Raw genomic sequence first — 23512 nt, forward strand, 5'->3', positions numbered from 1 at the left:
ATATAGCCTATGTTTCCTTCCAGACCAACCTACACAATATGCGAAAATTTCAAGAAAATCGGTTCTGCCGTTTTTCAATCTATACGGAACCAACATACCGTGTCCCATATATCCGTGATTGGCTAATGAGCCCATTTTGGGCGCTTTTGTGGGGGTGGGGTGACTCCCTATACTTCACCATGAATTTGTATGCCAGATTCGTTATCTACTCCCTCTACTCATGATCGTCAAATAAACCTTTTTTAAGGGGTTTTGGGGCTGGGGCGGCCCTGATCAACCCTGATCGGTCCACTTTTATTTTTGAGTAGTACTTTTGGGGTAAGGGGGAGAGTCCGTCCCCCTTCCGATATCAAAAATTATATAGCCTATGTTTCCTTCCAGACCAACCTTCACAATCTGTGAAAATTTCAAGGTAATCGGTTCAGACGTTTTTGAGTCTGCGGAACAAATAAACACAAATTGAATTTTATATATAAGAAGATTAAGGGCGGGGTTCTTGTAGAAAAAGTTCATGTTAGCTAATCGGATCATAAATTTATGGTGAGGATAAACCTCTTGTTAACAAACCCGTACACTTTTAAAGTAATTTAGAAGATATGGCAACATTACGCAGCAATCAGCAATAAGAGTGTCATGGCGAAACAATTAAAGGTAGACTCATTTGTACAACAACCACAAATCATATGGTGCAATCAGCCATCTTGCCATCAAGCTGATCGACGTTTTGCCAACACATTCAAAGAAATTTGTGTGCCTGTGTGTATACATGTGTGTACGTGAGTAGAGAATATGCGAGAACGAGTAAAATTGTGTGAACGAGTAAAATTGTTCGAAATCCCTCCATTGTTAATTATATATCTCTTTATTGAACAGGAATTTTTGGAATTTACGAATAGTAAATTCGGCCGGGTTTGACGGTATTAAGATGTCAGATGTTTTGTTGTTATCTTCTTTCTCGCATATTCTCCGCTCATGCACGCACACGTATACACCCACGCACAAAAATATGTTTGCGTGTGTTTGTGTCCGCCTTGACATTAACGAAGGAAGGACCAGGGGAACTATCTGTCAAAATCAGTGTTTCGCGCAACTTTGATTTTGAGTATGTTACTAGTTTGCGCCATTTTTCCTTGTTTGTGTGTGTTATGGCTCTTAACTATAATGCACACACAACCGAAAGTTATGAACATTCTTTGATAGATAGTGTACTTTGCGAAAAAAAAAATTGCTCAGCTGTTTGCGTTACACTACCAATGGTACATGATTTCCCCCTTGGTACATGATTTAATAAAAATGGCAACGGCCGGTATATTCTTGAAAAAAAAGAGCTAAAGCAAAAGGATTTAAAGCTACAAAAAACTAACGTTTTTCAATGCAATGCAGTTGTTGGTTTGTTCTTTGTTTCTTTTCTAGGTTGACTTCCAATAACAACTGTAAATTATAAAACTTGTGCTTAATGGGATCACGAACAAGTTGCCTAACACATGGTATCCCTTTTTTGCTTGATGACATTGTCCGTCATTCAGCCCATTGTGATTTTTTTCAATTAAAACAATTCACAATAGACAATTTTTATTTATTTATTTATATCGAAAGAGATAACAAACCACTTCTCTTTCCCATCGCATTGTTGGTGAAAAAGAATAAAATAACACACCAACACACCTTGCCCTCGCCCCACCACAACCAGCTAAAGTAAATTGTGAAGATAAAGCAAAAATTGTATTTGATGATTGTACACATGCATACATTCGTTAATTAATGAGTTTAATATCGCATAACATTCGTCGATATTGGGTTTACAGGCAATGAACGTCGTCGCGTTTTGTTGATGGTCAAGGTTCAGTGAGTGAAGACGATACAAAAAAGCATATTGCAGGATTTTATAAACGCCACTTCGCAACAACGAAGCCATTGATAATCATTTGTCTTTATTTAATTGCAAGAAAGTAAAATACAGTGTTCAATATGAGTGAAGTGAAATATGTGGGTGCCATTGATGAGGGTACATCGTCGGCTCGTTTCATAATCTTTAAAGCGGGAACAGACGAAATTGTATGTTATCATCAAATCGAAGTTCCTTCGATATATCCTCAAGAAGGTTGGGTGGAACAGGATCCTCTACTCATCTATGACATTGTCAAATCATGTATTGACGAGAGCTGCCGCAAGTTGGAGAAACTTGGTGGCAATGTTAAGGTAAGAAAGCAGTAGCAAAGTAGAAAAATGGCGATGCTATATTTAATTTTGTATATTTTATCTAATCATTGTTTATTATCGCATTATGTGCCATAACAATGCCATTATAATTTCATTGCTTTTAGAGCATTTCTATATTTACGAGCTTCAGCTACACGCTCCTCCATAGAACGTGGTGTCTTGTCCTCAACCTGGTCCTCTAATTTAACGTATACTTGATCGTTGTGTTTAAAGTCACCAGGACGTCGTGGCATGACATGGAAATGTACATGTGGTACCGTTTGACCAGCGTCGGGTCCATCCTGCACGGTCACTGTAGCGGCCGTCGTCTTGTAAATACCTTCCAGCATTCGTTGAATTCGACATACAGTGTTAAACAAATCACTCATCTCTGCCGAATTTAAGCTATTCAATCGAGTTACACAACGTTTTGTTGAGACCAATACGTGACCCTCTACAACGCAACACAGATTGGTAAATGCAAAACAGTATGGAGTTTCCAAAAAAATTGTATCCTTGTTGATAATATTCTTAGCAAATGTACGATCCTGTTGGGGTTCGGTGGTACCATCTCCATATGTGGCCAGACTGTAAATGTCATCGCGTCTATGCTCGAAACAAGGCATGGAGGCTCGTATTGGCTCTAGGGTGCTCAAATCGATTTCAATCGATGCAACTTTTAAATCGTCCTTTTCTCCCAAATCTGCTAGAACTTTTCCCCATGGATTAACAGCCATGGCATGGCCCCAGCTTCGTCGTTTTTCATTGTGATAGCCTATCTGAGCCGGGGCTAGGACAAAACATTGGTTCTCAATGGCGCGGGCACGCAGCAATATTTCCCAATGTGCCTTACCGGTGGGATAAGAAAAAGCAGAGGGATATGTCAATATTTCGGCTCCTTGCTTTCTTAGAATTAGACTACTTTCAGCAAAACGCATGTCATAACAAATTTGAAGTCCAATTTTGCCAATGGGGGTATCGACGGGAGGTAACAAACGAGGTCCGGCCTTTACAACTTTAGATTCACGAAAGGTGAACTCTGGTGTCTCAACATCAAACAAATGTAGTTTTCTATAAATCTTCACCAATTCTCCTTTGTTATTAATCAGCACATGGGCATTGTAGATCTTGTCCGTCTTGCGTTCATATTCATCCAATACAGATTCATGTATGCCACCTAGCGAAAGCCACATATTATTTTCTTTGGCCAAACATTGGTATTGCTCCATGGTGGGGCCAGTTAATGGCTCTGATAGTTCGAGAGCTTGATCACGGTTTTCTCCCACAAAATCACAGCATTCTGGCAGGAAAACAAATTCTGCTGACTGCTTTTTGGCCTCTGCTAGTAATTTTTCCACTTGACGCATATTATCCCCCTTGTCATTTGTACTACGCATCTGAGTTATGGCAACAATAGATTTTGTGTTTGCCGTCGTAGGTGTGAGACTCATTTTTCGTAATTTTATGATGTTAGTCGAGTATTTGTTTTTAACTCTTGCAAATGAACCGATTGAATAACGTAGAATCTGCATTGGAAGATAGCTAACGACGTTACCCTACCTTAGTTGCGGCTTATTATCGTCGTTCTATCGTTAATTGTTGTTTTGCTTACTTTTGACTGTTCTGTTTTTGTTATTTAATAGGGTTGCCAACTTAAAAGCTAGCACAAATGACAACAGGCGATGGGTTATGCAAACGTAATAAAACGTAATGGAAGGTGAAGATAAAGAAGACACTTGATGAGTATTTCGCATTTAAAAGATCAAGAATATGTTGCATATCTGCTTTTTTTAATATCTTTGGGTTTTTAAAAGAAGAGTATATTTCACATGCATAATTGATACACAAATTTTATGGGGAAAATATATAAGTAAATTAAAAAAAAATCTGAAAGAGACAGAAATGATCACTTGATTTCAAGTTATCTCAAGGGAATCCAAACCTTTCTTGCAATCAAAATTTTTAAATCTCATGTTTTTTTTTAACTATTAACCAGAATAGCACTTAGCACATATGCGGTGCATATGCTTTTACACATAGGTTTTCTTTTTTTCATTCTTTCTTGCATATTTATAAACAAGACTACGATTTTTTCCTCGTAATACTTTTCTCAAGGTTGGTACTCTTCGGCTTTTCATGTAAACAACAGTCCAACTCCATATAAAAAAACGTACAACCTAAAAACATATGAAATAAATAGATGCCTTTTTACGCTAATTTCTTAAAAGCAACACTTAAGAACAATTAATCCTAGTGTAATTTGGATGTAAGATTGAGTTAGGACAAAAAAAAAATCAACAATTCCGAAAGCTGAACAGAATACTCTGCTTCAGTATTTAAATCAACACATAATTGAAGCAGCTGATTTGTCATGCACCATTATACAACTTGTCATTCACAATTACACATCCCTTTGAAAATACCGTTATTTTAATTATGCATTATCGCAATTTTGCAGGATATTGTTGCTGTAGGTGTTACCAACCAAAGAGAATCGGTAATTGTGTGGAATCGTCATACCGGCGAACCACTCCACAATGCAATTATATGGTTGGATAATCGTACCACTACCACCGTAGACGACCTAATAGAGTCAATTCCTAACAAATCCAAAAATATTAATTACTTGAAACCGTTATGTGGCTTACCATTATCACCCTACTTTTCAGCATTGAAATTACGATGGCTGCGTGACAATGTAACAGTTGTTAAAAAGGCAATGGACAACGGGGATGCTATGTTTGGAACCATAGGTAAGGTTAATGTGAAAGCGCAGGTAAATAGTAATATTTCTTTGTTTATAGATTCTTGGCTGATTTACAATTTGACTGGTGGGGCTAAAAACGGTGGGATCCATTTAACCGATGTCACTAATGCTTCGCGCACCATGCTAATGAACATCGAAACCTTAAGATGGGATCCTCATTTAATGAAATTCTTCGGTCTACCCAATACAATTTTGCCAAAAATAGTTTCAAGCTCCGAGTACTATGGAGTTATCAAAGACTCTGAGATCAAAGGAGTACCAATAACAGCTTGTTTGGGCGATCAACAGGCTGCTTTGGTGGGTCAGCAATGTTTGCATAGAGGTCAAGCTAAAGCCACATATGGCACTGGATGTTTCCTTCTATACAACACGGGTACAGCAATAGTAACCTCATCCCATGGTTTATTAACTACGGTTGGCTATCAATTTGGCAAGGATTCTCATCCGGTATACGCCCTAGAGGGTAGTGTAGCCATTGCAGGAGTTGCACTCACTTGGTTGCGTGATAATTTGGGATTGTTCGAATCACTGGGACAAGTGGAAGCTATGGCACGTTTGGTAGACAATTCACTAGATGTATACTTTGTGCCAGCATTTAGTGGTCTGTATGCACCTTATTGGAATCAAGAGGCTAGAGGGTGAATATATAAGTTTACATGTATATCATATATTTCTTAAACCAATTTTTTTTTAGAGTTATATGTGGTCTTAGTGAAGAGACTACCAGCGAGCATATTGTCCGTGCAACATTGGAGTCTATTTGTTTCCAAGTTCGTGATATTTTAGATTCCATGAAAAAGGATTGTGGTATACCATTGGCTAAGTTGATGGTAGATGGCGGCATGACTGTTAATGCCTTATTCCTTCAACTACAATGCGATTTGGTGGGAATAAATGTTATTCGTTCAAAAATTGCCGAAACTACAGCTCTAGGAGTTGCCTTAGCAGCATATCGTGTCATTGAACCATCATTTAACATTGAAGATGGTTTATCCGTTGGCGAGGAGAGGGTCCAGTATAAACCGATAATATCGGAAAACGAACGTGATGTACGCTATCACAAATGGAAGATGGCTGTGGAGCGTTCCATTGGATGGGATACCTCTGCTACGGGAAGTGGCAATCGTGATTTATTTGATTAAGGCCTAAAAAAAATCTGGTTTAACTTTCTGGTACTTATTTCCACCATTGGATTTTACATTTTAGTAGTATAGATTGAATATACGGGTTAATACAATGACACATTCGTGCTGTATGAAGTAGTTTTTATTATATGGTATAACCAAACATAATTTATGGTTAATAAAAAGTATATACAATATGATATATAAAACAAATTATTCTTGCCTTAAATCAATCAAACGACAATTGCTAGTTGATGTCAGTAATATGAAAAAACATATTTTTCCACGAACATTTCAACGTTGCGGACTTATATCATATGAAAGAGTTTTGCCCCCTAAAGTTTTAACTAAAATACAATAGATGGGACCTAACATCAGAATCCGGTCAGAAGTCTTCACGACAACTCTAAATTCCCTTCCCAATTTCCCATAATTTTGTTTCAGAATTCGGTGCACAAACATCAGATTTCCCTTCGACATTTTGTTCCGAAGTAGTGTCAACCATTCCATACATTTTTCGTTAAGAAATCGGACAGGCTTCGAATCCGAATTCGGATGAATTTTCGTATCGATTTTTGATCGAATACTGAACGTTTGGTTGTACGTTCCCAGCAAACCAAACGGTATGAAATCGAAACGAAATCTGTACGAACTTCGGATGCTATATCCGACTTCGGATACGAAATCCGAAAGTCATCCGGATACGAAAGTCATATGGAGTAGTCGATTTGGAAACCAAATCCGAAGAAAACTCTTGGAAAAATCGGAAAGGAATTTTTTTTTGCCGAAATTTCGTATAAATTTCTGAACGATTTCGGAAGTAATTTCGTATGAAATCGGATGTACCTTAGAAACTTCAAGAAGAGTGCTTGAAAAACCTACAAGATAAGCAGGATAGAAACCTGAAAAGGCAAAAAAAATAAAATCATTACAAAAATAACTCTTTTTTAATGTAGAGAAATGGGTGAAATATCCCTCGGACAAGTCGGCCAGAAATCGGTACGAAGATTCTTCTGAAATTATTCAGATTTGTCAGACATCCAATATTTGGTTTGCTGGGTTCATACCAGGAACAACAACGAGGATGCAAATAAAAATCTAACATCTTAACACCGTCAAACATGGCCGCGTGAGACCAACTTAGTAAATCCGTCTTGGTATGAACCCAGGATTCACTAAATAAGATCAGCCGACATACAATTTTTTTTAGTTTTTGGCAGTATTCGGCATTGACGATGTCAACTTTTTCTTTTTTTACATTCATTCTTTCTTTAGGTTTTCTCCAGATTCACTAAAAAAAGGTTATGGTCACATCCGAAAGCACGTTATACAAATAAGACCACGTTTAATTGTTTCGCCAAGGGTTTATAACAAACACATCCATATGCAATTCTTGACAACAGCTAAATTTTTTGATATTTTACTTAGCCATGAAATCTTTTTTTTAAGATTTAAAAATAAATCCAGCAAAAATTGGATTTATTTTTGTATGGAATAACGAGCAGTGTTAACTTGCTTGTGCTACCGGTTGTTAAATGTGTTCGCGATACTGCCAACCATTGCATAATTATAAAAGGTAGCGTCATTTGCTCAACAACAACGAAATCAACGGTACAACCCTTGGATTGGGGTAGAATTTCAAACTCATCCAATTCCAAACTTCTGTACTCAGTCAAATTGACATTATGGTTTTTGTTTGCAATGCCATTTTCAGCAGGCACAAAATTAAAAAGATTTGTGATTACAAACGCATAAGTTCTAAATTAAATCATTAAAATGTGAAAAAAAACAAAAGGTTGAAAAAACTTTGGAATCTAAACAAGCCATTTGACATAAGAGTGTATTAGCTGGGCGACTTGATCTTCTTTAGTGAACACTGCAGCCAATCCAAGTTATATTCAATTACAGGTAGTGTCAGTTGCCCAACAACAAAATATTGAGTGCAACATCTGTCAAAATCAGTGAATAGTGCAACTCTGATTTTGTGTATGTTACTGGTATGCGCCATTTTTCTTTGTTTGTGTGTGTAATGGTTTTTAACTATAGTACGCACACACAACAAAAACTCGTTGACAGATAGTGCACTTTGCGAGAAAAAATTTGTACTCAACTGTTTGCGGTACACAATCTGGTAATTATGTCATGAGCCAATCTAAATACCAGCTTGGATAGACAAAATGATTTGGCAACCCTACAACAGTTAAACAGATGTTTGCGGAAGCCAAAATAAACAAATGTTTGAAGTTTTTTTAAAATTTTTGATTACACATTACTTTGAAATTGTGCAGTAAAAATTAAGGCAAATCAAAAACGGTTTAAGCTTTACATTAGGCATTATATGCATGGACATTAAAAATGAATCTTAGCAAAACTTTCGCTTTATTGGTAATAAACCGCCGAAGCTTTTCCAGGAATTGTGCAAAATATCAAAAAGAAGGTAAATATATCTGTGTTAATTCTATGAAAAACTTAAATTATTTGATTTTTGGTATATATGCATGGGTATTATCAACAAGATGAAAGTTAAATCAAAAAATTTCTTCTAGGCAAATCTGCATTTTATAGGGCGCTCCTGCTAGTTCGATGAAATTTTGTGCACATATTTTTTTTATAGTGTCGACATTAGGAGCAATGTAAAAAAATTGGGATTTCCCACTAAAAAAGACGGCTATGCCTTATTTTTGTTTGTTTTTTGTTAGCCTCTGCGTCATGGGCCTTTACATCACAATACAAAATAATAATCTCTTAATGAAAGTAGAATATCAAGCTCATATGCCTATTATTAATTTCCTTTATATAATCCTTCTCCAAATGGGTATATTTATTGATAAGTATAAACAAAAATGTTAGCTCTTCATATTTTTAAATCTTTTTTTCCCATTTTAGAATGTCCAGAAGAAACAATTATTGTGGACAAAGATGAGTCCATCACATTGATTGGCATAAATCGTCCCAGGCAACGTAATGCCATGACGTATGAAACTGCAGAAAAGCTTTCAAATGCATTGTCGGCATTTGAAGCAGATGCTACATCACCCATTGCTGTTCTCTATGGAGTGGGGGGTACATTTTCATCAGGCTATGATATACAAGAATTGGAGGCCCAATGTGATAGGGGTAGCTTGGATTTCCTATTGAGACATGAAGGTTCAGTAGGGCCCACACGACGTCATAGTAAGAAACCTATCGTATGTGGCATTAATGGTTTTTGTGTGGCCAGTGGCTTCGAGCTGGCTCTTATGTGTGATTTGCGAGTTATGGAAGAAACTGCCATATTGGGATTTTTTAATCGTCGCTTTGGAGTGCCCTCAAGTGATGGAGGAACAGCAAGATTGTCCTCTATGGTGGGCTATTCAAGGGCTCTTGAATTGATGGCTAGCGGCAGGCGTGTCCAAGGCAAAGAAGCTTTACAAATTGGTTTGGTTAATCGTTTGGTAGCCACAGGCACTGCATTGGGACAAGCAGTCAATTTGGCCTTTTGTATAGCCAAATTTCCCCAGGCTTCGTTATTGAGCGACAGAAATTGTTTGTACACAAATGGATATAGTCGGCATGGTTTTCGGGCTGCAATACAAACGGAAATCATGAATACATCAAAAGAGGTGGTGACCGAATTAAAAGAGGGGGTTAAACGCTTTAAAAAAGGTATAAGCAAATTAATAAGTATTTAACGTAGAATTCCTATATTTTTTTATTTAATTTCTTTCTAGTTGATATATCACCGTCAAAACCCGATTTGGGCCATGTCAAGGAAAAACCAATCCCAGATTGGGAAAGAGAGGAAATTGCTTTAGAAAATGAAGCCAAGAAAAAAACTTAAAGTTCCACATTTGTGTGTTCGTCCTTGTTGCTTTAATTTATTTCCTTAGGATATATTTTATACATTTCTGTGCCTATGTAAAGTGAATTCACTTTTGCGTGCAAGTCTAAATTTAAGCATGTAAGTGATTTGATTTTTTTGCAACTTTTTAAATTATGTCGATGTACATTAATTAAAATTACAAATATAATGTTATGTCAATTCTCATATGAAAAAAAAAACAACCGTAACGTTTCATAACCCATACGGGAACAAAAGTTATCCAGTTAATTCCAAACCAGGGTAAAGTTTTGCATTTCCTCCTATGACAATTGACGCCTGCATTCGTATGCTGGCAAAACCATCAACCATTTTTTTTAACGGTGGTTACCTCTCACTAAATAATAACGATATTTAAGAGTAGATTAGACTAGGTTGAGAAGAGAGTGCGGATCGGAACATCGGGAACTATAAGAGTGTTCAAAGACAGGTCGAGGACAGTAGGAGGGTATTCAACTTTAGGTAAATCCAAATTCTTCAACATCAATATAGAGATTCCCTCGGGCCCCAACGCCTTGGATGATTTGGCGCCACGCCATGATATGCTATTTTTTGCATGTTTTTTGGATCACTTCAGATACCCAAATCATGCAAATCGGGTCAGTAAATGCTAGTTATAGCCCCTTTAAGGTTGGATAAGTGGAAAGTGGTCCTCTTTGACACTCTGTACCTCACCCTGTATTAAAGATATAGAACAACATTTCCATTTTCCTGAAGCCTATGTCCTTCTCCATAAATGTCAAGAAATATTTTTATCACTCAGATCAACATGTACAAAGTTGTAGACATATTTCCAATTTTTCGCTGTTGGGCCCACAGCGTCGGTCTACATATTGGATGTGATTTGTACTCATTCTAACTCCAGAACCCGTTTTATGCTATTTTTGTTGGATAGTTTAATTTTTTTTGTGTTTTGTGTGTTTCGTATAGACAAAAACGTCTTAAACCGATTACCTAGAAATTTTCACAGATTGTGTAGGTTGGTCTGGAAGGAAACATAGGCTATATAATTTTTTGATATCGTGAGTGGGGCGGACCTCCCCCTTACCACAAAAAATAAAAGTGGACCGATCAGAACAATATTGGATTCAAATGAAAGGTATTCAAGAGTAGAGTACAAATTTCATAACAAAAGTTGGGTCCAAGTACCTGGCCGGTCGCCCCAGCCCCAAAACCCCTTAAAATAGGTTTATTTGACGATCATGACAATATGGGACTCAAATGAAAGGTATTCGGGGGTAGATTACAAATATGGTAAGGAAATAGGAAAAGGCTTTAAAATTTATTGATAAAGGAAGGGGGCGGACCCTCCACCGTTACCCCAAAAACACCACCCAAAATCAGAAGTGGACCGATAAGGACAATATAGGTATCAAATGAAAAGAATAAGAACGGGAGTAGATATCGAATCTGGCATACAAATTCATGTCGAAATATAGGGGGTCACCCCACCCCACCAATCACGGATTTATGGTACTCCGCTTGTTTGTTCCGTATGGATTGAAAAACGGCAGAATCGATTTTTTTCGAAATTTTCGCATATTGTGTAGAGACCAATCTAAGGAAATATAGGCTACATAATTTTTTGGTATCGAAAGGGGGACGGACCCTCCCCCCTTATGCCAAAAACACAACCCAAAATCAAAAGTGGACCGATCGGGATAACATCGGTATCAAATGAAAGGTATTGGAGAGTAGAATACGAAAATAGTATTAAAATTTGAGTCTAAGTACCCATCGGGCCGCCCCAACTCCAAAACACCCCCAAACTGACAAATTGGACGTGCATTTCAATATGGGGCTCAAATGAAAGGTAGTAAATTCCGAATCTGGCATACAAAATCAGATCGAAGTATAGGGGGTCACGCCATCCCCAAAAACGCCATTAGACCCACTATGACCCATTATAATACTTGGCTGAACCGATTTTCTTAAAATTTTCATAGATTGCGTACGTTTGTCTGTTTTTAGATATCGGGTGGTGGCTGACCCTCCCCTTACCCCAAAAACGCCACTCATATCGCCACTTACGGTATCAAATGAAAGGTATTGGAGACCAGAAAACGAATATGGTATACAAATTTGGGTCTAAGTACCCAGTGGGCCCCCATTCCCTAAAACTCCTCTAAACAAATATATTCGAAATTCATGTCAATATGGGACTCAAATGGAAAGTATTAGACAGTAGATTACAAATATGTCATAAAACATTAGGTCCAGGTAATGGAAGGTAGCCAACCCTCAAATGGGCATATTAACCGACTATGGCTATATGAGACTGAAATGAAAGGTATTAGGGAGTAGATTACGAATATGACATTAAAATTTGGGTTCAAGTCTAGGTGGCGCTTTTCCTCCTAAAGATACGTCAAATGGGTTATTTTAAGAGTAAAAAAACGAATTTAATACCCAATTTTGGAGCCAAGTGATTTGGGGTACGCCCTAAAGCACCCACTAAACTGAACTTCATTTCCGTTGGGAATAAAGAACGAATTGGATATATATTTTCAGTGCAAAGTACCGGTGGCCACCCCAACCCCAAAACTCAAATCAAAGGGATTTGGAAGTGCAGCACGAATTTGATATCCATATTTGAGTCGAAAAGTCTGAGATGCCATCCCTCCCCTAATGAGAACATTACCCTAAGGAAGAACATTACTACCAGGAACCGAGAAGGGGCAAATTTTCACACATCAAAGAGTGCTTTCCAATTCAAGTTTAAACTCAATGATAAGGACATTTTTTATAGCTGAGTTCGAACGGCTTCCCGCAGTGCGACACCTCTTTGCGGAAATTTTTTTAAATGACCATGTATGGCATTGTACCTCGCAAATGTCGCCAACATTAAAAGGAGATAAACACCGCTTTGTCCGATGTTCTCGATAGGATTCGAACGCGTTCAGCGTCATAGGCTACAATGGCACGAATTCGATATCCGCATTCAGGGCGAAGTGTCCCCCCCTAAAAAGATATTAGAGAGTTAAAGAAGGCGCAGCGGAGCGGGCCCGGTTCGGCTAGTTGTTCTATAAAATCCTGATAATACCTAAAATTTCCGAGCTCTGTGAATACTTTCTTTAACTTGATTGCACAGTTTTTGGGCCGAAAGTCTAGGATTGACATTGACTTTACGCACTATGTACCCCTCATCAGCAACTGTGAAAACTTTGTTTGGCGCTATTTTGCCTTTATCATCTACCCCATTTTCATGCAGGAATCGCTCAATGATATTTTGGACTGTGCAGACATGAATATTTACCACTGAAGCATTTTTTCGCTGTGAAGTCTTTCTTCAAATAGTTTATCACCAACTTTCTTTACCCAACCTTCGTGCGAGGATCCATTTTTAATTTAACTGCTTACGATTGTTTTCAACACCAAAATAAACCGATTGCATATGTAATGCAAGAACACCGTTACACCTGCATATCAAAGCTGTGAAACGGTACACTGAAATGACTGCATAAAAAAACTGTAATATTGAATTTTGGTATAGAAGAATAATATAATTACAGTTTAAATCTTCTCAATTACCATTTAAGTGACCTGGAAAATTAAATAAAACTCCAATCTCTCAAAGGATATAAATCATTTTGACTATTTATTGATATAATTATTTTTGTTGTTGTTTTTTTTTAATGTTTTTGTTGTTTATTATTCAAATATTGCACTTGAGTTTTAAAAAGTAAAATTATAAATAAGAAGAAAAAATGGAACGGAGACAATGTTAATTTTACGTTATTCCTGTTGCTGTTGTCGTTATTAATAATATTATTCTTGTCTTACTTAAAAATTACTCTGAGCTAAAGAAAGAAAATGTAGCTAAAATATCTTAGATATCATCGTCATCAATAATAATTATAATGGATAATACTTATTGGATACCAAATTCAATTTATCAAAATACCGCATTATCGCACATGGACACAGACGCCGATAACCACATTTGATCGTTTGTGCGAATGCGTATTTATATTCAATATTCTATCTCAATTTTATACTTATCTCTCCGAGAGAAAAATACTCTTGACTCTAACTGCTTTTATTTTGTATCCCTATTTCTCTCTTATAATATATTCACACAATAATACCATCGATAAAATACACTCAAACAGTGAGACATGTTAAAAGCGCACAGCGTTACAATAAGCCTAAATTAATTAATAAAACACAAATAAAAAATATATTTGCATGTATTTATGTATGTGTTTTTAGAATTTTTTTTTTAATATTCTTTAATTTGTGTGTTTGGGGAGTACCGTTGAGAGCACCGTTTTAAAATTGATATCGATTGCTGGACTTTCAAAACTTTAACTTGTAATCGATAACAAAATATGAGTATGTGCCAAGTGAGAGAAATAGTAAACATTTATGGCTGGTCATCGTAGTAGTTTGTTTGTTGCGAAAATTTTTTGTGATGACTTATTTTAGATAATCGGTTTTGAAAAATCTGGCTGATATCATTCAGTAGGAAATTCTCTCATAACTTATGAAACAATTTTAACAAAAGTATTATAATATCATTGAGATTTTTGTAGTTTTTCAAAAAAGTAATCGCAAAAAACATGTATTTTCAAATGTGAAAAACACACATAGTACCAGCCATTACTCCGAAAGTAAAAATCAGAAGCTTTTAAATATATTTTTGTTTTGATTTCTTACTTTTTTTGATCATGTCTGAAGAGATATTTGAAGATAGTGTGAAAAAAGATACGAAATAAACATTTGGATAATAGAAATATAAAGACTGGACGGATTCATTGTAGCAACATACAGCGGTCAAAAAAAGTATTCATCATTCAATGTTTTTTTTTTAATAAGTCTACAAAAGACAATTGGAATAAAAACATATTAAACTAATGATGCAGTAGTGCTTGTGTGATATATATGTACACAATTTCATTGTTTTTAAAGAAAAAAAATAGTATTTATTGGAACAAAAAGGGCCATTTTACAGCTGAACACAAAAAATTAAACAAAAAAAGTATTCATCATTGCAAAAAAACAAAAAAATAAATAACATAATTTAAAAAAATTAATACTTTGTTATTCGACCACCGCGTCTTATAACTTCTTTTAAACGGTTTGACATCGATTGGACTAATTTAGCGGTTATATTTTGGTCTATATTAGTCCATTCCTCCATTATCACCTGTTGCATTTGACTCTTGCTCGAAAAATTGCGCGTTCTCAATTTGCGTTCGAGATGTTCCCAAAGATGTTCAATTGGGTTCAAGTCGGGACTTTGAGGAGGAGTTTTAATGACTTTGGGGCAGTTATACAGCATCCACATCTTGGTATTTAAAGCAGAATGTTTGGGGTCATTATCTTGATAATATTGAAAGTTATTACCAAGCCCAAGTTTTACAGCACTATCTTTTAAATTCCTCTTTAAAATGTCAATGTAATACTTATGATCCATTACTCCATTAATAATTTCAAGATTTCCCGCTCCTGAAGCCGCCATACACCCCCAAACCATTAAACCACCTCCACCATGTTTTACAGTAGCAACTGTGTTTCGTTCTTCAAGCTCTGTATTTGGTTTTCTGTACACTATGACCTTTCCATCGCACCCAAAAAGATTAAACTTGCTCTCGTCTGCAAAAATGACTGTTTTCCAAAATGATTCGGGCTGTTTTACATACATTTTTGCGAAGTTTAGCCTTTTCACTCGGTTTATTTTATTTATAAAGGGCTTCTTACGTGCAGTTCTTCCTCTGTAACTATGCCTTTTGAGTGTATTTCGAATTGTTTGTGTAGTAACTTCCTTCCCTAAATATTCCATAGTGTTTTTACGAAGAATGGTCGCATTTGTCTTCGGAGTTTTCTGAACTTGCCGCACTAGCCAACGCACATCTCCAACTGAAAGTGCTTTTGGTCGACCAGATCTTGGTTTATTGTCAACAGTTTTCGTTTCTGTCCACTTTCTGATGATGGATTGTATAGTAGATCGTGGTCTATTTAATATTTCACTGATAGTTTTTTGAGTTAAACCATTCCTGTGGTGTTTTATTATCAAAACTTTTACCTCATCAGAAACCTCGTTTTGCTTACGACCCATTTTGACAAAAACTATATTTTCAATGAAATTAAATATTTGCTGTCAAGGGCAAAGCCTCCTTTACTAAATAAAACAGAAAAGGGGGATTCCCAAATAATATTTGAATTTGACTTTGATGATAGCACATCAATGATGAATACTTTTTTTGTTCTGTTTTTGGTGTTATTATATAAAATTGCATTTTTTGCGCTAATTAAATTTATTTTTTGAATTTATTTTAAAACATATTACGAAAAATAAACTATTGCATAAAACTGCATTATTTGTTTACTTTAAATTTTCTTCAATTACCCAAAATAAGTGAATTTATTATCAATTTTGCTAATGATGAATACTTTTTTTGACCGCTGTATATATATTTTTTTAAAAAGATTATTGGGGTATACCTTTTTCTCGCTCTTTATATTAGATTTTTTTATTATGTTGTTTATGGTTGACCTTAGATTGTTATTTTTGCAAATTAATTCGGCTATAGGTCTGTGATTAAAAGACAAAACAGAGCTTTTAATTTATATTATTATTGGAATTTCTTCTCGACATTTCGACTGACATCGTCAATCACCGGCAGGAAATATTAAATTAGTTTGCACTGATAGCTGTAAGTCGACTTTCTCTTTCACAAGCTTTTTTTTTATTTAATTTTAGTATTCTCAAGAATGAAGTAGGTAATATAAGTTGTTGTCGCATGAAATCGATAGGGTTTCGGATGAAATTTGCACTGGCATAAAATTGATAGATTTTTCTATAGAGGTGTATCTTTCTTTAATAGCCTGTTCGATTAGGAAGATTGCGACCAGAAGAACTCTGCAAGCTTTAACCCCTCTTTTGTGGTTTCTGGTTATAAATGGGATTCTGAGCTCTTTCGAGAAGGAGAGAGTCAACGTCCTGACCAAGATATATTAAGTTACAGGTAGTCCCAGTTGTCCAACAACAAAATATTAAGTGCACTATCTGTCAAAATCAATGATTAGTGCAACTCTGATTTTGAGTATGTTACTAGTTTACGGTACACTACCTGGTAATTATGTCATGAAATAATGCTAGTGGCAAAACATATGATGGGAGTTTTACCTATATTTTTGTTGTTGTTGGAAAAAAACAGTCGTTCACCTTTCCACGGTGAGCGACCTACATCCATAAAAAAGTATAGCATGTGATTTACACTGTTGAGTATAAAAATAAGAAGAAAAAAAAAAAACAAATTGTCATTAACATTTTGTGAGTATGACCACCGCTTACAAATGTGTTGTTGGTCGCGCCATAATTCGAACTCTGGGGTCTAATACTCGCATCCGTTATCGAGTGAGTTTCTGTTCGAAGCTTAATTCCGTTCCGTAAGTATCACTTGAATCATGGCTTACGAACGTAATTTGTCAAAAAGTTATCGATTTCGGAAAAGAAAAAATCGATACGCCGAACATATTTTGGCATCTCAAAGGTAAACAAAGCAAATGGTAGTTGTTACGAAATTTTATTACTAAAAAAAAAAAAAAAAAAAACACGTTTTAAACAATATGCGATTGTTTTTACACTATAAATTGTTGTTTTATGCGAAAGAGGACAAATAAACATGTGAATTACGTCGCCTCTAGCACAGCCAACGGTGCTTGTTTGGTGATTGTTTTTTTGGGGCAGGCACAAGGAGCACAACAGCCAAAGTTCAATTGGATAAAGTCAAAACCTTTTCCTTGAAAAAATATCCCGCTGCCTTAAATTTAGTGGTTAAATGATTCAGCTGTTGGTTTGGTCATGTTTGTAGATAATTTGATAATTTGCTTTGCCGAATTTGGAATAAGATCAAAGTTAATTTTTGTCCAATTTAAGGGATCAGGAATGTGAATATAATATAATTATTGTTTCATTTTATAAAATAAATACTTCAATGTCCTGTTTTAGCTTAGTTTCTTGAAAATAGACAATAATTTGGTATTTACGATAGGTAAATTGATGCGGGCAAAAACTCGCACATTTCTATTCGAAGTTTCGAATAGAATTTATCGATAACGGATGCGAAATGCGAAACTCGATAAGTCGATTGCGGATGCGAGAATTAGGCCCCTAATGGTGATCTTCAATTTTAAAGGCAATAGCTCTGTCAAAACCTCAAATAATTAGAAAAAAAAACGCGAAGGCCTAGGAAATGTGAAAAAGGCATTGGTTTTCAAAACTGCTGACAAAAAAGACAATCTTTAATAAAAAGTCTATATCTCACGAAAAAAATGATTTGCAGCAACAATACTCATTGGGGGCCTTTGAGGAATTTTGTTTTCAACAACGGTTCTCCCCAATATATACATTTGTAAGAATATATGTTGAGTGTATAATGTATGTATTTTTTATAATAATAAATATTGCACACCTAATCAATATTTGTTTTCAATTGTTTTTCATGCCGTTTTTCTCTTGTAGTTACCATTCAAATGATGGAATTATGGAAAATATTTATTTGGTTCGAGTGTACGATAAGCTAGTTTTTTTCATGTCACCATGCACATGCGGTTATAGGGAATAGAAATTGGGTGGCATTATTACCACCTATAGACTTAAGTAGAGGTGGTTATGGATTTGCACCCTCATTTCTTCCTCTCTCTCTCTTTCTCTCTGTAAAATATTGGTTTCCACCAAACAACAGTATACTGTTGTTGTTGTTGTTGTGTATGTGTATGTATGTATGTATGTATGCACATAAACTTTTATGCATTTTCACTGTTGTTTTTATTATTGTTGCAGTTGGTTTGTCATTTTTCACATTAGCCTATTAAGTTACGTTTTTCTTTGTAAGTTTGTAGGTTGTTTTTCTTGTAAGTATGTATGTGGGTCGGTACTTTTGTTTTGTTTTTAGTAATCTACGGCATTTTTTTTAAATAATTTTTTTTTACTTTGTTTCTTCTGCTGCTTATTTAACGGAAATGATAAAGTGTTCCGTATATGTATTTACTACTACAACCTAAGTTGGAATTTGTTCAATGTTTGTTTGCTGTCCAATAACCCAAACATCGTCTGGGACATTCTTAAGCGGTTTTCTGTTTTTTTTTCTTTGTTGGCATTACCTATCATATATGCATTAGTTGAAAAATGCAGTTCTTCAACTTTTTTACTTTAAGCGTTGCGTCACATTGGCCAGCGCCACAGCGAATGCTTGCAATGCCGAAAATGGATATTGAAAATCCAATGTATAGGCATTGCCATCAATGCGTCCAAATTGCATGACCTAAGCATTTGAAATAAATTGTAGAAAATAATTGTTTGCTTTTGAAAATAGTTGTGTTAATAAAAAAAGGAAAATCGCTCACCTGTTTTCCACGAAATTCGATTTGGAAATTTTTTGCCGACTCTTGTGTTACTCGACCACCAAAATCCAATTGGTATACCTGACTCATTTCATTCCACATTGGTGCTTTATTGTGCATAACAAACTCACGACGCACTGGGGCTGGATTATTGCATGTTGAGGATCCATTGGGTTCTATTCTTCCACGTTTTAACTGGAAAAAATTAAAATAAATAAAATTGTGAATGAATAGATATGGAAATTTATTCGCAGAGAAAAATATTTTTATAACCCGTAAGGAAGGGCAAAAATCGGGCGGTGCCGACTGTATAACACACTACACCTACCCTATAAGTACAATATGGGAGCTATATCCAATTCTGAATCAATTTTGATGGACCTCGGCGAGCAAATATTTTCAAACTGCAATAACTACGGTTGACAAATGACAACACTATTGCAAATTACCCAAAATCTGACGAATATATGTATGAGAACTACATTTAATTCTGAACCGATTTCGAGCAAACTTATTAGATAATGTGGTAGTGGTCGAGGAAAGCGTTATGCAAAATTTTGGCAAGATTGGTCAAACAATGCGCATGCAGTGGCTCTTGGAGTGAAAATCTGGCGATTTACATATATGATAGCTATATCTAAATCTGGCCCGATTTCTATGAAATTCATCTGTAATACCGAGAGTCATAAGAAAATCTTTCCTACAAAATTTCGAGAGAATCGGTAAAAAAATGAGCACCTTGTAATATTTCTCAAAATCGGACGAACATATATATGGGAGCTATACCTAAATCTGAACCGATTTCGAGCAAACTTCTCAGATACGAAGCAGTCATCGAGGAAAGCGTTTTGCAAAATTTTTGGCAAGATGGGTCAATATATGCGCTTGTTGTGACTCTAGAAGTTAAAATCGGGGGATATACATATATGACAGCTATATCTAAATCTGAATCGATTTCTATAAAACTCATCTATGATGTGGAATATAGAGAGAAAATCCTTCCTGTCATATTTCGAGAGAATCGATTAACAAATAACCAATTGATTGCAATATTACTGCAAATCGGATGAGAATATATATATGAGAGGTGTGTCTAAATCTGAACAGATTTCGGGCAAACTTTATAGACATTGTGGAAGTCATCGAGGAAAGCGTTGTTCAAAATTTTGGGAAGATTGGTCAATAAATGCGCTTGCTCAAGGAGAGAAAATCAGAGAAAATCGGGCGCAATATATATATGAGAGCTATATCTAAATCTGAACCGATTTCTATGAAATTCATCTGTATTGTTGAGTGTCATTAGAAAGTCCTTCCTGCCAAATTTCGGGAGAATCGGGTATCAAATGACCATTTTATTGCAATATTACTGCAAATCGGACGAACATATATATGGGTGCTATATCCAAATCTGAACCTTCCTCGATGCCTGCCACAATATCTAAGAAGTTTGGTCAAAATCGGTTCAGATTTAGAAATAGCTCCCAATTATATGTTCATCAGATTTTGGGTATTTTGCTATAATTTTGTCATTTGTCAGCCGTATTTATTACGTTCCGAACATATTTTTTTTTTCCCAGCACTCAACGGAATGTTCGTGGGCAAATTTGCGATATTGCACTTCAGACCATCAATTATTCAAAAAAAAAGTTTATGCCCTATTTGGCAGCATTTACTCCACAGGAGAAGGTATAAATCCACACGTCGCTTTTCTGTAGCACTATGTCCAGCAGCCGTCCCAACCATAAAGAAAAGCAGCCGCCCGGAAAGTATCGAGTTCAATTTTTAGTTCCATAAAAGTAGGCCTTTAGATAAAGTAGCATATCATATAGACCATCACAGCATTCATGACGACGAAGTAGAAGCAAAGCTCTATACTACTCATAAAAATAGTTCTGCCCAACAACGATCCGTTAGATTCAGCTACCTAAACTCCTTTTGGCAAGGAAAAACACCAACGTTCAGGATGTGTGCCCCGAATACAACCAGGGACAACACGACACAATTAAACTATTTATCTGTCCAACGATTGTTGAATGAAGACGGAAAGTTTTTATTATAACACAGAAATATCGTGACAAGCTGAAGGCCATAAAGGCCAAAAAATAGTAGTCAAATGTTTAGCCAAAATAAAACAGCTGTTTTCGAAAATTCGAAATTCCCTCTCTCAAATTTTACCTTATTTTGGATTTATATTTTTTGGGTTAATATCGGGCTGGTTAAATCGGTACACATATTTTCGAGATCTGGAGTTTTTAAAAATTCGGGGACAGATTTAAATATGTAAACGAACGCATTCTAATTTCACCACACGAAGTTGCTAACTCTGTACGTGTGTTTCTGTTCGTATTCATTATCCATCTAAGGTCTATAGTAAAGATCATAAATTTAATTCTAAATAGGGTTGTGTACGAAAATTTTGCGCAATCGCAAATAAATTTGGTAAAATGTTGCAAAACTTTCGTAGCACAGAAGGCGTTACAGTGATCAGATCCGTAAACCTAAGAAACCTTCCTCCCTACGAACTTCGCTGGGTGCTCGATGGAAGCCTGTGAGACTTTTATCCCTGAAGTATCGATGCCCCTCTGTGGCAACATAGTGCTGAGTCGCTGTCCGTGGATGAGGACATGATAATGGAGTGAAAGACCGATTGTCATATGACTCCTTGAGATGATTTTTAGAAGCTGCGTTTTGTCGGTCTATGTACCGACCGCGTGACGGGAGGTTAGTGTGGTTATAGGTTATTCCGGGAAAACCGAGCCTTCTCTTTCCCTCTCTCAAATTTTACCTTATTTCGGATTTATATTTTTTGGGTTAATATCGGGCTGGTTAAATCGGTACACATATTTTCGAGATCTGGAGTTTTTAAAAATTCGGGGACAGATTTAAATATGTAAACGAACGCATTCTAATTTCACCACACGAAGTTGCTAACTCTGTACGTGTGTTTCTGTTCGTATTCATTATCCATCTAAGGTCTATAGTAAAGATCATAAATTTAATTCTAAATAGGGTTGTGTACGAAAATTTTGCGCAATCGCAAATAAATTTGGTAAAATGTTGCAAAACTTTCGTAGCACAGAAGGCGTTACAGTGATCAGATCCGTAAACCTAAGAAACCTTCCTCCCTACGAACTTCGCTGGGTGCTCGATGGAAGCCTGTGAGACTTTTATCCCTGAAGTATCGATGCCCCTCTGAAACAACATAGTGCTGAGTCGCTGTCCGTGGATGAGGACATGATAATGGAGTGAAAGACCGATTGTCATATGACTCCTTGAGATGATTTTTAGAAGCTGCGTTTTGTCGGTCTATGTACCGACCGCGTGACGGGAGGTTAGTGTGGTTATATGTTATTCCGGGAAAACCGAGCCTTCTCTTTCCAAGGACTACAGGCCAATAACCTCTTCCTTCATTATGAAGACTTTGGAGAGACTAACTGGTATACGGCTCTCAGCATGGGTACACTAAGGGTTGATCGGTTGATAGCAGTGTTGCCAGTATTGGGTATTTCTCCCCAAATAAGGGATTTATTTTTGAAAATAAGGACGACATTTTTGACTTGGGAATTTAAAGGGGACTCAGAGCAAAAATTTGGGGACTTTTTGGGGTGGATTTTCGGTTCAAAACATGTGGATAATATAAATCGGCATAACTTACACCAAGTGTGTTTTATTTTAGTACTATAAAGTGAAAATCACAATTAATTAGTTTTTATTATACGTTATCGATGATCCAGGACAACTTTGCACTGAAATTCTATCCAGAACATCTGAATTGTACTAGATAGGACAAAACAAGTCTTGTATATACCCTCCACCATGGATCACATTTGTCAGGTTCTTTGCCCAGTATCGAGGGATAATTTATAACAATTGCCATGCTATTGAAGCCAATCAGGTTATGGGCTGATTCGGACCATACTTGGTTTGGATATTGGAGGCCATAGTAGAGAAGACATTGTGCGAAATTCCAGCCAAATCGGATAAGAAAAGCGATTCAAATTATTGTAGTTTGGAGATTTTTTTGGGGAAATTTACTTGGAATTGGGCACATTTGGGGACAAGGAAAGGAACACTTCATGATGTGGTTGGGTACATCGAAGGGAATTTGAGTGTGGGCGACTTTACTATGGCGGCCTACTTGGACCTATAGGGGCTTTAAATAACGTGAAGATGGAGTCCATACATGGCGCTCTGGCTCAAAGCATCACATAA

The 23512-nt window shown here is 36.2% G+C and overlaps 4 protein-coding genes across 8 annotated transcripts in view; 2 read left to right on the plus strand and 2 right to left on the minus strand.

The window, feature by feature from the left end:
- The first annotated feature begins 1565 nt into the window (after positions 1 to 1565).
- On the plus strand, positions 1566 to 6303 carry LOC106080551 (glycerol kinase). 2 transcript variants are annotated; one of them, XM_013241967.2, is made up of 5 exons: positions 1566 to 1845; positions 1947 to 2199; positions 4658 to 4952; positions 5004 to 5604; positions 5661 to 6303. In XM_013241967.2, exons 2-5 carry the CDS (start codon positions 1969 to 1971, stop codon positions 6106 to 6108), a joined length of 1575 nt encoding a protein of 524 aa, XP_013097421.2. In that variant the 5' UTR covers positions 1566 to 1845; positions 1947 to 1968; the 3' UTR covers positions 6109 to 6303. The 2 variants fall into 2 exon arrangements, with proteins under 2 accessions (XP_013097421.2, XP_013097420.2); XM_013241966.2 differs by having other exon boundaries at positions 1566 to 2199.
- LOC106080553 (nitrilase and fragile histidine triad fusion protein NitFhit) lies at positions 2237 to 3796 on the minus strand. Its single transcript, XM_013241968.2, has one exon. The coding sequence runs from the start codon at positions 3729 to 3731 to the stop codon at positions 2304 to 2306; it is 1428 nt and encodes a 475-aa protein (XP_013097422.2). The 5' UTR covers positions 3732 to 3796; the 3' UTR covers positions 2237 to 2303.
- Positions 6304 to 8286: 1983 nt separating the features above from the next.
- Positions 8287 to 13534, plus strand: LOC106080537 (probable enoyl-CoA hydratase). 2 transcript variants are annotated; one of them, XM_013241940.2, is made up of 3 exons: positions 8287 to 8527; positions 8977 to 9735; positions 9801 to 9952. In XM_013241940.2, exons 1-3 carry the CDS (start codon positions 8446 to 8448, stop codon positions 9908 to 9910), a joined length of 951 nt encoding a protein of 316 aa, XP_013097394.2. In that variant the 5' UTR covers positions 8287 to 8445; the 3' UTR covers positions 9911 to 9952. The 2 variants fall into 2 exon arrangements, with proteins under 2 accessions (XP_013097394.2, XP_013097393.2); XM_013241939.2 differs by lacking the exon at positions 8287 to 8527 and adding an exon at positions 8809 to 8905 and having other exon boundaries at positions 9801 to 13534.
- A 2831-nt stretch (positions 13535 to 16365) lies between these two features.
- The window catches only part of LOC106080535 (tubby-related protein 4), a 71886-nt gene continuing 64739 nt past the window's right edge, over positions 16366 to 23512 (minus strand). For 2 of the 3 annotated variants that reach the window (XM_013241937.2, XM_059361361.1), the window contains exons 11-12: positions 19304 to 19495; positions 16366 to 19221 (exon numbers count right to left, since the gene is read on the minus strand). In XM_013241937.2, the coding sequence (XP_013097391.2) occupies positions 19105 to 19221; positions 19304 to 19495 (309 nt within the window). In that variant the 3' untranslated portion in view covers positions 16366 to 19104. The remainder of the gene's footprint in view (positions 19222 to 19303; positions 19496 to 23512) is intronic. The other variant, XM_013241936.2, reaches the window with a different exon arrangement.

Source organism: Stomoxys calcitrans, chromosome 2 (assembly GCF_963082655.1).
Source record: "Stomoxys calcitrans chromosome 2, idStoCalc2.1, whole genome shotgun sequence".
NCBI classification, from domain to species: domain Eukaryota; kingdom Metazoa; phylum Arthropoda; class Insecta; order Diptera; family Muscidae; genus Stomoxys; species Stomoxys calcitrans.

Bases quoted from the DNA above. Each gene is read 5' to 3' on its own strand.
- LOC106080553 (XM_013241968.2), bottom strand. From the start codon at position 3,731: ATGCAGATTCTACGTTATTCAATCGGTTCATTTGCAAGAGTTAAAAAC.
- LOC106080551 (XM_013241966.2), top strand. From the start codon at position 1,969: ATGAGTGAAGTGAAATATGTGGGTGCCATTGATGAGGGTACATCGTCG. The intron at 4,953-5,003 runs GTAAGGTTAATG...CTTTGTTTATAG, and splicing joins TGCTATGTTTGGAACCATAG to ATTCTTGGCTGATTTACAAT. The intron at 5,605-5,660 runs GTGAATATATAA...ATTTTTTTTTAG, and splicing joins TGGAATCAAGAGGCTAGAGG to AGTTATATGTGGTCTTAGTG.
- LOC106080537 (XM_013241940.2), top strand. From the start codon at position 8,446: ATGAATCTTAGCAAAACTTTCGCTTTATTGGTAATAAACCGCCGAAGC. The intron at 8,528-8,976 runs GTAAATATATCT...TTCCCATTTTAG, and splicing joins TGCAAAATATCAAAAAGAAG to AATGTCCAGAAGAAACAATT. The intron at 9,736-9,800 runs GTATAAGCAAAT...ATTTCTTTCTAG, and splicing joins GGTTAAACGCTTTAAAAAAG to TTGATATATCACCGTCAAAA.